The 15,746-nt window shown below is 35.4% G+C and overlaps 1 protein-coding gene across 2 annotated transcripts in view; it reads left to right on the top strand.

The window, feature by feature from the left end:
* Vwa8 (von Willebrand factor A domain containing 8) overlaps positions 1 to 15,746 on the top strand; it is a 295,472-nt gene that overhangs the window by 112,991 nt on the left and 166,735 nt on the right. For both annotated transcript variants that reach the window (XM_042685395.1, XM_042685396.1), the window contains 2 exons: positions 4,088 to 4,194; positions 8,924 to 8,995. In XM_042685395.1, the coding sequence (XP_042541329.1) occupies positions 4,088 to 4,194; positions 8,924 to 8,995 (179 nt within the window). The remainder of the gene's footprint in view (positions 1 to 4,087; positions 4,195 to 8,923; positions 8,996 to 15,746) is intronic.

Here is a 15,746-nt window from a genome sequence, read left to right as displayed (position 1 = left end):
GACCTCTTGGAAACCTTTTTTACGTCGATACAGACTAAAATCATAATCAGATATGGCATGCCTTCTTACTCCATTTCTACCTAGTTTCCTTTGGGCTATTTACCTATTCTTCAATTATAATACAATGCCAGCTTTTCCATTTTTAATAGTAATTACCTGGTTTATCAAAACACCAGATGTATGACCAACTTTCTAAAAGGAATATTGTAGCTGTAAAATGTAGTAGATGTTTTCTGATAATTAGTGCTGCACTAAAACAATTTGATATTAAGGAAACTGAATGACTTTTTTTACAGTAAAATTACAAATCTGGGGGCTGGGAAGGTAGCTCAGTGGTAGAGTGCTTGCCTTGCATGTGTGAGGCCCTGGGTTCGATTCCTCAGCACCACGTAAGCAGAAAAAGCCAGAAGTGTTGCTGTGGCTGTGTAGTAGGGCACTAGCCTTTGAGCTGAAGAGCTGAGGGACAATGCCCAGGCCCAGAGTTGAGGCCCCACAACTGACAAAAAAAAAAATTATAAATCTGATACATGGTTGGATCTAAATACACATTCAGCAGCAACTCAAAGAGACAGAACAACATGGCACTTGTAGCTTCATAGTGCTAGTTGATTCAAGCTATTAACATCCAAAGAAAGATTGTCATTTAGATTGCACTTTACTCTTCCCGTGACAGGTCACAGTCAACAGTGCCCATTAGGTGTGATGTCGGGGTCTAAGTGATTAGATTTTTCACTTGACCTTTCCCCTTGACCTTTGAAGCTATCTGTGTGGCAAAAAATTCATTTTATTCATTCTTTTTATTAAGAGGCTTGCCCACCAAACAGCCTTCTCATAGTACTTGACTCTTCATTCTGATCCCCTTCCAAATAGTACAATGATTATGGAATTAGTATATTGTAACATGAAAGTCATGGTTTCCATTGTGATGTCGTACTTTGCAATTCTGGCTTTTTGAATCAAAATACATGTTTAAAAGCTGGATTTTCCTGTGGTTGTGATGTTAAAAATCAGGTTTTGAGCCTCAAGGCTGAAGACCTTGAGAAAATAACCCAAATAATGTCATGCCATAAGATTTCTTTTTTTTTTTTTGTTGGTCATGGGGCCAGAACTCTGGGCCTGAGCGCTGTCCCTCAGCTCTTCAGCTCAAGGCTAGCACTCTGCCACTGGAGCCATTGTGCCACTTCTGATTGTTTCTGCTTATGTGGCGGTGAGGAATCGAACCCAGGGCCTCATGCATGCAAGGCAAGCACTCTACCACTTAGCTACCTTCCCAGCCCATGCCATAAGATTTCTTACAAGACACCTAGCTACTTTCTCTAAGTATTAGCATAAGCATTTATTAGTCTATTTCCCTGTGTGTGTGTGTGTGTGTGTGTGTGTGTGTGTGTATGTGCGTGTGTGCATGTGTGTGTGTGTGTTTGTGTGTGTGTGAGAGAGAGAGAGAGAGAGAGAAAGAAAGAGTATGTGTGTGGTCCTGGGGCATGAACTCAGGGCCTGGACACTGTCCCTTACCTTTTTTGCTCAAGGATCATGCTCTACCTCTTGAGCCACAGCTCCACTTTCAACTTTTTGGTAGTTTGGTAGTTGAAGGTAAGTGTTTCACAGTCTTTCCTGTGCAGGCTATCCTCTGATCTCAACCATTTGAATAGGTAAGATTACAGATACATGCCAGTGACATCCCTTTTAGCTTGGAATTTTATCAATAAACATTGGTTAAGTGACTTATATTGTCATAAAGACTTACAAGTCTACTGAATGTATGTCTTTCATAAACAAGCAGTATTTGAATCTAAAATTATATGTATTCTGGACATACAGGTATTTTAGTTGATTTACTGCCACATTCCATTCTTTCTCTTTAATATATTTAGATTTGGTCTCCTTTGGAGGCTTAATGGTAGTAAATAAATAGTAGATTCTCAGCTTGACAACACATGGCTTATAGAATTTGTGAATAACGTGGAAATGGCAGGGATCTATTGAAAGGAGGAATTACTTTTGAGATCTGCTTTGCTCTGGCTTGTAGAAGGCAGTAGTGATTAAACAAGGAGACAGTATAATTATTTTTAGTTCAAAATTTTAGTTCGTGATTCTCCACAGAAGCAAATGTTGCTTTCTCTTCTAGTTTTTCCAAATGGCTTAGCACAAAAATAGCTAGAGAAGAAACAAATTGAATTTCTTATTTGAACTAGAGGTAAATAAAGATGGGTGAATTGTTGAAGGGATTGTAATTATGTATCTGCTTGCTAGGGTATTTCCACAGCATGGAATTTGATTTGGAGTCAGAGGACTGAACACACTGTACTTAATAGAATGTCCAGTACACTAAATTCTATTTTAAGCTCTACTCTTACTAGTTGGGTGATTTTAAGAAAACTGCTTATGTTTTCAGTTTCTTCATAATTTTAAGTTACTGGAAATAATAAGAATAAAAGAGCATAAATGTACTTTGGGTTCTTGTACATTAAAATCCTTTTTGGTTACTAATATTACAATGCTATTGTAATATTACTATATTACTAATTTTACTTATTATATGTACTACTATTTATCTTATATTATTTTTGGAAAATGTCAATCAACATGGATATTTGGTTACTTATAGGAATACAGATGAAGCTGGGCATTGGTGGCTCACACCTATAATCCTAGGTACTCAGGAGGCTGAGATCTGAGGATCAAGGTTGAAAGCTAGCCGGGACAGAAAAGTGCATGAGACTCTTATCTCCAATTAACCACCAGAAAACCGGAAGTGGCACTGTGGCTCAAGTGATAGAGTGCTAGCTTTGAGCTGAAGAGCTCAGGGAAAGTGCCTAGGCCCAGAGTTCAAGCTCCCATAACCGACCAAAACAAAAAAAAAAGTACAAATGAAGCATATTCTGACTTCTGAAATTTGTTAATAATTTTCTGCTCCAATGATCTTATAATCTATTCTAGTCCAACTTCTAAAACAAATAGGGAACAACACAATAACAATTACTACAGAATAATTTTGTAATTATTTAGCAGAAGTTCCCAATTAGCTGGGTGTCATAATAACCTGGGTATTTATTTGAAAATAGAGATCTTCTGGACCACTGCTGAAAATGAGGGGTTTGTTCATCTGTACTTCTTTTATGGAGGGCGGGGAGGTTCATGGAGCATTCTACCACTTTGAGCTACTTCCTGTTTTTTACTGGTTAATTGGAGATAAGGGTCTCACGGACTTTCCTGACTGGGATGGCTTTGAACCACCATCCTCAGAGCTCAGCCTCCTGAGTAGCTAGGATTATAGACATGAGCTACCAATGCCTAGCCCACCTGCACTTTTTACTAGAGCTCTAGGGAATTCTCTTGTGGAGATTTGAGTATGACCAAAAGGATGATATTCAGGGTACTTCAAAGCATTTGAATATGTATTTGGCTTATGTATATAATTTAGACTCTGAAGAAGTTTCTTTTTTTATTGTATAATAGTTTTATTTTTCTCATTTACTATTTTTACATTTTATGTACAAATATTGTTATCTGAGTAAAAATAGAAAATAACTGTTTTATGTAAAATTACAAAACTGAAGAAGTTTCTGTATGGGACTTGACTGAATTCTAGGTTTTTTAAAAAAAAATTATCAGTTCTATCTATATGTGTGACAGATACATTGTTTTAAATGAAGTTTATTGCATTTTGGAATGTTTTAGGCTGTGTATAGAGCTATGATATTTTATTATCCTCTTCAAGCTTCTTTCTTTTTTTCTCTTTCTGTTTGCCAGTCCTGGGACTTGAACTCAGGGCCTGGGCACTGTCCCTGAGATGCTTTTACTCAAGGCTAGCACTCTACTACTTGAGCCACAATGTCACTTCTGGCTTTTTCTGTTTATGTGGCACTGAAGAATCGAACCCAGGGCTTCATGCATGGTAGGCAAGCACTCTACCACTAAGCCACGTTCCCAGCCCCAAGCTTATTTTTTGAGATGCTAAATTAAAATCCCTAGAGTTTGTATATGTTACAGAAGCTATTCTGCATTCTATGTTAGGTAGATTTGGCTTCTGTGGATATTATTTGTAGGACTTACCATGGTTAATTCCTTGTTCTTGTGGAATGTTCAGGTGAGGTAGAATCTGGATCTCTGCAGATTGGCGCTGTGCGTGCACCAGTATTCAATGCCCATGAGAAAATGAAAGTGCCGGATGTTCTCTTCTACAACAATGTTCAGGTAAAGGCATTGCTCTGTGTTCTTGGAGAAACAACCACATTCATTATCATACTTCATTCTGAGCCCAGTGATTCTGATGCTCCATTATATTTATCATACCCTAATTTCAGACCAGAGGATTAAAAATGAAATATCAAATATCTTTTATTAAAGCATTATAAAAGTTAAAATTCTTTCCAGAGTTACTTAAAAATTGATAAAGTTGCTACTATGATTAGGCTTGTAGATTTTATTCACATACATACACAAACTGTATAAGACTAGACTTCAGATTAATAAAATGTATACACTAGTAAATTTAAAATGTAACTACTCTCCTTTTGCTTGCTCTTTAGTTAAATTATTTAGAAGTTCAAGAAGAATTCATTTTATAACCCCTTTTCCACATACCTCTTTTCTTTTCCTGCAAATTACTACAGTTTTTCTTTTGTCTTTTGTTTCAAGGGACTATGGTAGAGACTTTCTTATTTATAAACAGTTATAGCCTTCCCACCAACACACAGTAATGCCTAGAAAGTTTATTATAGATGTTCACTTTAACAAGATACTTTTCAGTGAAAATTACTTATACTATGTTTTTTTCAGATTTTCTATTGATTATATTATTTCTTTTATAATTAAGAATACATTTCTCTAATAGTTATTTATTTGTATATAAACAATCACATCTTCTTTACAAATTATGTTTACTGTTTTCACTATATTAAGGCGTTAGCAAAACAAAAGTAGAATTTCTTTTCATGTATGACCTTCTCCATTTCTGTTTGTTATTCAAGGAGTATCCTAATTTATATGCTTAAAGATATTAAAAGTATATATGGAAGGTTTCTAAGCAAATTCTTCTGTCTCAAAAATCTTGGTTAACAATAATCTATACTATTTATGGCATAGCAAAAGACATAACCCTAACCTTTGTTTTTATTCCTTCCATGCCTAGTTAATATGAGTTTTACTTGTCTTTAGGAATATGACTGTTTTTGAATAATCCAGTAAAGTTATATATGAATCATAGGCAAATGTGTTATCAGATAAACAAAAGTCATGATTAGAAGGAAAATATACTATTTCCAAGTATTGAAGAAATCATACTATGTCCACATAGTGGAAAGGAACAAAGAAAAAAAAAGAATCAGAAAACCATTACTGGTGACAGTTGGCAAACCCCACAGTTATGGAGGTTGAAAAGACTTCACAGCATATAGATATGTAGGATATTCATAAGAAGGAGGACTTTTGTGCCTCTGAACACAGTGTCTGTTGTGATGGTGTTTATGACATAGACACTGAGGACTGGGAACTTTATGCAGAGGGCCTAAGGGACTTTCTGTAACCTGTCTCCAAATGCACCTTCTCCTCTTAAAGCATTATGACTTAGCCACTAATGAAAAAAATTCTAGCTGTATTAATTTGTGTGACAGTGGCTGGATTAAATTTCCATTTGTGGCATGTTACTGTTTTCTGATGTCACACTTTATCTCTGGAGCAATAATCTTCAGTTTCTTTTACAGATTTGGTGCATCTCATCTTGCTCTATGTGCTGTTGCCCTTGTATCACATCATATTGAAACTGATATTCAAAATGTCTTCTTCCTTATCACTTGGGAACAGCTCTGTTTATTGTGAATGTCCAGCAAATATCCTGGCACTACTGAATAAATGCTGAGGGCATTAATAAAAAAATGAATAAGATTTTGAATGTTCATGCCGAGGAGTACTATTTCATTTTGTTAAGGAATATTGCACTTGGAGCAGTGAGTGGGAGACATTTGAGCAAAGGGGAATTAGTAGCCTCTTAATAAGGCCAAAGAGCTGTAGGTCACATCATAAGGTTGTTTAGGAGGTAGAGTGTGTGGAATTCTATGTTAGATGAAAGACAAAGACTCTCGGGACAGTCTGTTGGGAAAGTGAACTAAAGAGAAGTGAAAATTATTCTAAGCTATGCCCTTGACTGGAATATAGTGTAGGAGAAGAAAAGTGGTAGGAGATGAGGCTGCAGAATGTAGGTCAAGAATGTAAGGAGTAACCTTTTTTCCTAAAGTATTACAAGTTATTTTGGGAGTTTTGAAAAATGAAGTGACAAGATTTTGAACAAAATACCTGGGTCAATACTGTGAACTCATTGGCTAAGAGAGAGACTGAATTTATAGTCTTGAAGTTGTTTCGTAAAAATCTAGGCCACAGATGATAAAACTTTGAATCCAAGCTGTGGTGAGAGAAGAGAAAGAATAGATATAGTTGAGGTTTTTGATGGGTGGGCAGGTGGCTTAATGGTGAAGAGTTGGTGTTTAACTGAATCTTGATAAGAGAAGAACAAAGTAGATAGAGATATAGCTGATTCCAGGGGTTTGGTTTGGAGGCAGAAAATGATTCTATTAATTTTGGGAAAAGATACAGAATGATGAAGAAAGGTAAATAGAATCTAATGAGCCAAGTTTGAATGTTGTGAACTTAGGAGACTAGGAAAGAACTAAGCAATTGAGTAGTCTCTGAGAAATTGATGGTCAGCGTAGAGTTAGTAGCTGAGACCATGAGATAGATGAGAGGATTTGGGGAGTACATACAGCTCTTTGTGTGCAGATGTGCTGGTACCCAGCTTCACCCATAGCTCTAACCCTACCCCCAGGCATGTGCCTGTATGCGTAGGCACAACGTGCTTTGTCCTATCTTGTGATATTAAAGCCAGGTAAAAAGGTAATGAGGTAGAACAAATGAAAATCAACACCAGAAGGGGTTGCTACAACAAGATGATCTATCCAGAGATTATAGAGAAAAATAGTTAGAGAGGTAAGAAGGAACAGGAAAGACAGACAATACAGAAAATCATTAAGAACTTTGTGAGACATGGTGGTTTATGCCTGTAAGTCCAGGGCTTGGAAGGCTGAGGCAAGAGGATTTAGAGTTCAAGACCAGCCTGGGCTACATAGTGATTTATACACCAGTCTAGGCTACATAATGAGACCCTGTCTCAAAAACCAAAATGAAGCAAAACCAAAAGGCAAAAAGAAAAGAGACAAAAGGAAGAGAAGAGAAGGGGAGAAAGAGAAGGAAGGAGAGAGGAACAAGAGGGAAGCAGAGAAGAAAGGGAAGGAAGGGGGGGAAGAAATCATTATGCTGAAATACCAAGAGGTTAAGACAAGAATTATACTGGCAGTGACTTTAGTAAATGTTTATTGATTTGCCGGGCGCTGGTGGCTCACGCCTGTAATCCTAGCTACTCAGGAGGCTGAGATCTGAGGATCGCAGTTCAAAGCCAGCCCGGGCAGGAGACCGTGAGACTCCTATCTCCAATAAACCACCAGAAAACTGGAAGTGGCGCTGTAGCTCAAGTGGGAGAGTGCTCGCCTTGAGCTGAAGAGCTGAGGGACAGTGCCCAGGCCCAGAGTTCAAGCCCCACAACCGACCCAAAAAAAAAAAAAAAAATGTTTATTGATTTATCTGATTAGAGGGAATGGGGTTTAAAGTAGGAAGGTAGATGAGTAGTAAAGAAGAAAAGAATAGGAATGCCTATACAATTGTTTATTCCAAGCATATGTGATGTAGATTAGCCCATTTGTTTTAGGAAGAATTTAGTGTTGTGTTGAAATTGACTTTTTAACTTAGTTAAAAGGAAGGTCTGCTGAAGAACCCAGTTTTAGAGGATTTTCTAGGACTCCCTTTCAGAGGGCAACCACACATCTTAGTTTGCTGCTTTTAAGGTAGTTCCTGTTTACACTTGTTGACCCAGAATAATTATTAGTACTGTCTTTTTATTTTTAAGTAAGTTCCAGAATGACAATGAGCGGATATGCTCACTTCACTTTAAACCTTGTTAAAACTCTTAAGTTCCTAATGTATCTAATTTTCAAAAGCAAACAACTACCAAGATAAACATCAGAGAAATACTCATCTGTTCTTAAAGGAGGGAGACAAATCTTATTTTTCTTATAAGAAAGAAACTGAAAAAAATACTGCTAAATTTTGACAAGTAGAAGGAAAATTTTCTGCTGTTAAAAGCCAAGTTAAAAAAGAAAAGTAAATGACACACTAGAAAAAATCTCTATATTGTCTTTCTTAGACATAGGAACTTTAGTGTCTTCAGTTCTTAGGAGATTAGTTTGGTTATTAGTTTGGTGCAGAAAACCAAGAGAAAGTAAGTAAGGATATTAATTGTGCTGGGATAGGTAGTTCTTTCCCTTGCCTCCAGTGACCCTTTGTAACCTACTTATGGGTGTCCTATTTTTTCAAGACACAAAAGAGCAATGTAGTTTGCCTCTGTAGCTATTGTGAACAAATTTAGTCTTGTTCTTTTAATCTATCTTGTCAAAATTTAAATAAACTAGGATAGGTAAAGAATATATATTGTAAAGTTATACATAGCTTTGAAAACAAGTTAGTCTAAAATAAAAATCACTGTTTAGAAAGCCTCCATATAGTTACATGAGGAAGTATCAATTTAAATGTTAAATTATAAGCCAGTACAACAGAATTTTAATAAAATAGATGAATTAGAAAAACTCTGAAATAATTGGTCTGTGGCTTGGTCTTGCTCAGATGGATTCAAATTTTTGGTATCATTAACCAAACTGTCACATAACAAATTGATTGTATAACTTATTTATACCCATAACATTAACTCTGTTTTATAGAAAATAAAATCAGTCTTTTTATCATAATAGGTACCTATATAGTTAATCTGATATTCACCTTGATTTGTACAGTACAGCTGACTTCTGGTCTTCTTTTTGTCTAGCACATGATAGTGATGGAAGATATGCTCAAAGACTTTCTCCTTGGAGAGCACCTGTTATTAGTTGGAAACCAGGTGAGTTTTGGCTGGAACCCAAGCACTAATGAATAGATGATAGTAATGGCTTCAGGTGTCTTAGTATTAGAATAGGTTTTTGAAAATGATCTCCCCCCCCCCAATACAATAAAGTGATAAAATGATAGATTTAGATAAGAATGGAGAGTCTGCTACCTTCTAAATCTTAGTTACCTCAAGGCTTAAGTCAAACCTCTACTTGACCTCCATCATCCTGTCTACTTCCTTTATGAGTACTTATACGTCTTGCCCTCATCTGTCACCCTAGTTTTGTTCACCATCATCTATCATTTGATAGATGGACCCTGCTTATGCCCACTAGAAACTTCTTTCCACCAGCAGCCAGATAGATATTAACAACAAAAATGTGATTCAGTCTCTATTTTGCTTAAAAGGGCTTCCCATAATTTTTAAATATGATTTAAGTCTTCAGGATGATGAACAGTACTGCAGGATTGGGACTCTGCCCATCTCCCCCATCCCAGGCATGTGCCCCTTCTTTCTCTCTCTGTTAGATTTGATCTTCCTGTAGTTTCTTGTCTCTGCTCTAGGTCTCAGTCATGTTTTTCTTTCTACATAAAACCTTCCCTTTCCTCTCCTCCCACACCCTCTCCTGACTTCTATGAGGAAGTCCTTTCCCTGAGTTAAATTCTACTTCTCTTCATTCTGTCCCTTCTATTACACTGGTCATATGATACCTTATGGTAGTATGATACCTTATCTTTGTGTTCCTCCAGGAAGGGGACATGTTTCTCTCTGTTCATCTCTGACTTGAATGTCTAGATGTGGATTGAGGACTGTTGACTGACAGCTCTTATGGGTGTTATCACTGGTGTTGTCACTCAAATGTATGACAGCTATCTTGTGAAAATGCTTGCTTTTAATCACATGATTTGTTTTGAAACCAGTTTGTAGCGTTTGATCAATTTCCTTCCTTTCTATTGTTAAAACATTAAGTGATGATTACTCAGAAAAGAAAGTGAATTTGAAGTGAAGCTTTAGGGATTGAGAATCGACAAAGAAGTCAACAGGGAGTTGTCATAATTATACAATAAAATATAATGGATGCTCTTAATAAAGCTGCTTGCAGAGAATGTCGTCTAAATATCCTTCAGTTTGCAAACTAGAAACTGGATGAAGTCCATGAAAGAACTTTTGAACAGTTGGATTTTTAACTAGGGGTGTTCCAGAAAATTGCTCTGTTAACCAGTGGCAGGATTTACAGATAGAGAAATTAAAGGAAATGTGTGTTAATTTAAGTTTATCTCAAAGTTTATTGCCTTTATTGAATTTAACCCTGCCTTTTCCTTGTAGGTAAAAACAATCCCATAAGCAACAATTGCCATAGAAGGATAAAGTTGCTTGCCTCTTCCTCTTACTTTGGTGAAATAAATAAGATAGAGTTTTTAAAATTCTTTATTTTCTGTGTGGGATTTTGTGGCACATAGTCTTTCCAGGAAGTGAATCAGAATTGCTGCCTTTCAACCAAATGGGATAGGGTGCCCTAAAATTACACATTAAATGACCACTTAGGACAGAATGCTGAGTATCATAGAACCACCATAGTATACTGTCACACACACTGTTTTCTACCCACTGTAATTGTATCATTACATGTTTTTTCATACAATTAGGAGTTTTATTTGTTTATTATTATAACATGACTTTCTCTTTAACAAAAAGAGAGATAGCTATTTATTTTCTAACCAATGAGCTTTTTTCCCCCCAGTTCTAGCTTGAGAATAAATTTCCTGCTTTCCTCATCTTTCTATACCAGCGTTTTGCTTTGTAGAGCTGTATTCTATTTGACAAACAAAATATTTATGGTGAAATATTTATGGTAAAAATTTGGAGTCATAAAACCAGTTACATCATTTCTTTTTTATTAAAAACTCCCTAAGAAAAAACTTTTCTGCGAGGGTAAGAATGATTGAGTTTTGAGAAAGAATTGAATTTTATTGGATTTTAGAAGAAAAAATATTTGCAATATGATGTTTTAAAATGCTCAAGTGCCCTTACATAGGACCTACCATAAAAAATATCATGTGCTTATTTTTAGAAAATGAAAATTTAATCAATAACACACAATGCCACCCAATTTCTAGTATTAGAATTTCAAAGCAAGTCATGAAAATTTAATTTATACTTAATGAGGCACAATTAATTATTCACAACCACTACTATATAAAAATTGTCCAGCAAAATCTCTTTCTAGAGTTTGTCAACATTATTTTTCATCTAAGACAGACTTTTAAAATTATTTTCTAAATAATATCTGACTGATAAACTTTTAAATTTAGTTTTTTATTATAAAATGATATACAGAGGGGTTACACTTACGTAAGTCAGGTATTGTGCACGTTTCTTTTTGAACAGTGTCACTCTTCCCTTATTTTCTCCCAGGTTTTACCCTCTTTCCCCTTCTCCCCCAAGTTGTATAGTCATTTCCAACGTAGTGTCTAATATCACTGCTGAATTAATTCACCCTTTGTTACATCATTTCTGTGCTTCCTCTTCCACTCCCCAAATCAGATAAACTTACCTACAAGACAAAAGGTACAGAAATCAAAAACAGCAACAAAAGGGAAGAAAACAAATAAGCAAAAAAAGAACTGCAAAAAGTAAAATAGAACTCCACTTCTTGGACTTGATTTCAATAAGTACCATTTTATATGATCATATGTACATAGCTATTGAGCTCTTGTGATCTTTTCCTAAGAATATCCTCCTTTGGTCTCACAGTGTGAATGTCTAGAATCCTGTTTGATTTATTATATCCAAGCATAATTTTTGTCTTTTATTATCCATTGGGTTTATTTATAGATTTATAGGCACATTCTAATAAGTACAAATGAGGGAAACCATGCAATCTTTGTTTCACTTAATATATTTTTTTCAAGTCTTCTCATTCCTGATGAATGGGGCATGTCATTCTTTCTGATGAAGCATAGATTACCATTTTATTGATCCATTCATCCACTGAGGGGCTTTAATTGACCTGTATTCTCAATTATTTATTTGTGGCTTATGCCAAAATTATAACATATTACATCTTCCTTGTCATATAAAAAAACAGCCCTCTCCATCTCTACCTTTTATATGTTTATGTGACTGATTCTTCATAAACTCAGTGAGACAAAGCTTAGAATATCTGTTTTATTTTCCTACTAAAAGCTTAAAGTGGGTCCACCTTGACTACCAGATAAAATCTCCTTTATAAGGACACCTAAAACCACTGAGTCTTGCTCTGACTCCAAACTCTGTTTATAATTCCAGTTCTTCCGAAGTATAGAGTCCTAGCTTCCTTGCCCTGCTGTTTTTCTATGTATATACTTCACAGCTTTGCCAGCTCAAGAGCTTCAGTGTTTGTTTTCTGTGAATTCTTTCTTTGTTGCCCCCAGTAGAAATAAAATCCTGTTCAGAATCCTCTGACCCATCATACTATTTTTTCACTGTCATGATTCAGGTTTTTTATGTAGTTGTGATATGTATTTGATTTTGACTATGATTGAATGATAAGTTTCTTAATGAGCAAGGATTAAATTAATACTGGTATGTCTTATAATTTTCAATGTACTTTTATATCATTTCATTGTACAAAAAACTTTCAACATAAAATTTTTTTTCTTTCCACATTTTACAAAAAAAAATTTGCCAAATTTACTACAGTTAAATTTGATGGTATCAATTGCTCACATCTGTAATTCTAGCTACTGAGGATTCTGAAATATGTGGATCACAGTTCAAAGCCGTCCCATGTGGGAAGTCTGTAAGACAATTATGGCCAATTAAACACCTTAAGGCCAAAAGTGGAGAAGTGGCAAAAGTGGTGGAGCACCAGCTTTGAGCAAAAAAGTAGCTAAGAGACCAGTGCACAAGCCTTAAGTTTCAAGCCACAGTGCAGGCACAAAATATAGAAAGATTTGCCTAAGATCACGTACCTAGTATTACAGAATTAGATCTTCAAGGCTCATATTTTTCTCACTATACCACACTAACTTGTATTAACATTAATATTAAAAACAGCAAGAAGAATGTAACAGCTAACTTTTTAAAAATATGTAATTATATCTTAAAACAATACTAGAATTTGAAATCAAAGCTTCACACTTGTTGGGCCTCCGACCACAATCCTCCCAATCAAAGGCTCTCACATAGCTTTTCTGCCTGAGCTGGCCTCAAACCAGAGTCCTCTCATTGTCACTCTCCCAAGTAGCTAGGAATACAACATAAGTCAATAGTGCCCATCATAACAGCTAACTTTTTGTGATTCATTATAATAGACTAGAATAGCATAGTATTCTGTGCTTTGTATAAAGAGGAAAAGACATTTAAGTTTTTTCTCTTATGTAAATATTTTATATATTCTACAAAAAGTAGAGTATAATTACCCCCATTAAACCCATCAGCCAGCTTTTGAGCATTTGAGCACTTTATATATTTCCCCAATACTTTTTGTATGTTATCTTTTTATACATTATGCTTTTTGACCATATCCTGTTTTTGTCTATAAAATAATTATTTTTATGATTATATATAACAAATTAACAACAGTTCTTTAATATAATCTAAAACATTGTCTATTTTCAGTTTTCTTTAATTATCGCAATGTTACAATTGGTTTGTTCCAGTCAGCTTTAATCAAAGCCAGGTCATTGCATAATATCAAGTCTCCTTGATATTAGCCATTTTTTGGTCATTGTGACAGATACCCAAGAAAAAGAGTTTAAAAGCAGGTAGATTTATTTTAGCTCCCAGTTTTGTGTGTTTTAGTTCATGGTTAGCAGTTTTCATTGCTTTGAGCCTGGAGCAAAAATATCATAAGAGAAGGTACAGCAGAGCAAATCAGATCACCTCATAATAGCAGGGAAGCAGAGAGAGTGAAGAAAAGTCCAGGGACCAGCTAAACCTCCAGAAATATACCTACCCCTCCATGACCTTCTTCCTGCAACTATAGCCAACCTCTTAAGCGTTCATCAGTAGATGAATCCATTGATGAAATTATCTCTCTCGTGATCCAATTTCTCCATGGCTCACAAACTGGGACCCAATCTTTCAACACTGAAGCCAGGATGAGATACTTCATATCCAAATGATAACAGAGAGAACGAATATTCTTCCCTATTCTTTTGTGAAGTATTGTGCCACTCTCTAAATGTATAAACATTTTACTCAGCATTTACCAATATTAACACATCTTCCTTGATGAAATAGTTTTTAGAGAAAAGCAATATAAACCAACTTAATTTATTGATTGATTTACACAATAAAATTAAACTACACTCCTGTTTTCATGGCTAGAAATACCTTATTTCGTTTTTTGTTTTTTTTTTTTCCGGTCGTGGGGCTTGAACTCTGGGCTTGGGTGCTGTCCCTCAGCTCTTCAGCTCAAGGCAAGTGCTCTACCGCTTGAGCCACAGCACCACTTCTGGTTTTCTAGTGGTTTATTGGAGATAAGAGTCTCACGGACTTTCCTTGCCCGGGCTGGCTTTGAACTGTGATCCTCAGATCTCAGCCTCCTCAGTAGCTAGGATTACAGGCGTGAGCCATTGGCGCCCGGCTTCTTATTTCTTTTTCTTAATTTCCATGGCTATTTATTTTTATATCAAATCATTTGTACATTGTCAAAATCAAATAATCTAATATCAGCCTAGTGGAGTTCTATAAACATTATATCTTCTCTTTTCTCTTGATTACAACATTATTATGAGAGGGACTTAGTTTTTTTAATATTTGTTGAATTATTTAATACTGAGATACAATCCATATTTTATTGCCAAAATTAAAATATGTGTGAATCTTGTTAATTAATTTGAACTGAGTCCTGGCAGATTGCTACAGTGTGCCATCAAAAATATACCATGTTGCTATGCCAGCATTATTATCTAATGTTTGTAGGGAGACTGAATAATTCGTCCAGAAATTCTCTTGCCTGTGTTCCCAGGTGGTCATGGCAGCAGGGAAGGGAAAAGCTAAGTGTGCTATGCTGTTAATGGCTTTATGGCCTAGGAGTCTCAAGTCTATGAAATACTTTCTTCTCAAACACAGTGATATTTAACTTTATATCAGCATCACCACCATCATCATCAGTATCATCATCATCCTCATTATCATTCTTTCCCAAACATCTTGGTTAGTAAGAGTACCTGAATTATAGTTTTTGCTTTTATGTTTGCCAATTTAGTTTGTCTAGCTGGTGTTTTCTTAGAGTATTTTTTTGTTTCCCCAACATTTATGTGTAATTTGTATTTTATTCTCACAAACACACTGATTTCCACGCTTTTATACATTATTTGTTACGGCTGCTTTGGTGGTAACTAGTGGCTGACCACACTGCCCAAAAGTATATCTTTGCCATTTATAGCAGCACAGTAATTCAAAATGAAATTTTTAGAGATACAGATTTTATTATTCTTGTGTAAAGAGGTTATTATTTTGATGGGAAGCTTTGTTTTGGAAGTGTGCATTTAAAATGTCTTTGTGGTGCTTTTTGTTGGTGGAACCCATTTTTGTGGAAATTGAAACTATGTGCTATTCAGTTTTATTTTTTCTGCTTATCTCTCTCTCTCTCTATATATATATATACATATATAGAGATATATAGAGATACATATATATACATATATATACATATATATTCATTGAGAGAACATGAAAAATAAGAAATTGCCAGTGATCATATAGAAGAAAACCTTACTTGGCTATAAGATTATAGAATATTACTGCCAGATAGTTTAAGAGATTAGTAGAA

This window comes from Dipodomys spectabilis, unplaced genomic scaffold (assembly GCF_019054845.1).
Source record: "Dipodomys spectabilis isolate Male_0828 unplaced genomic scaffold, ASM1905484v1 ptg000095l, whole genome shotgun sequence".
Lineage (NCBI taxonomy): Eukaryota > Metazoa > Chordata > Mammalia > Rodentia > Heteromyidae > Dipodomys > Dipodomys spectabilis.
This window is presented reverse-complemented; position numbering and strand designations above follow the sequence as displayed.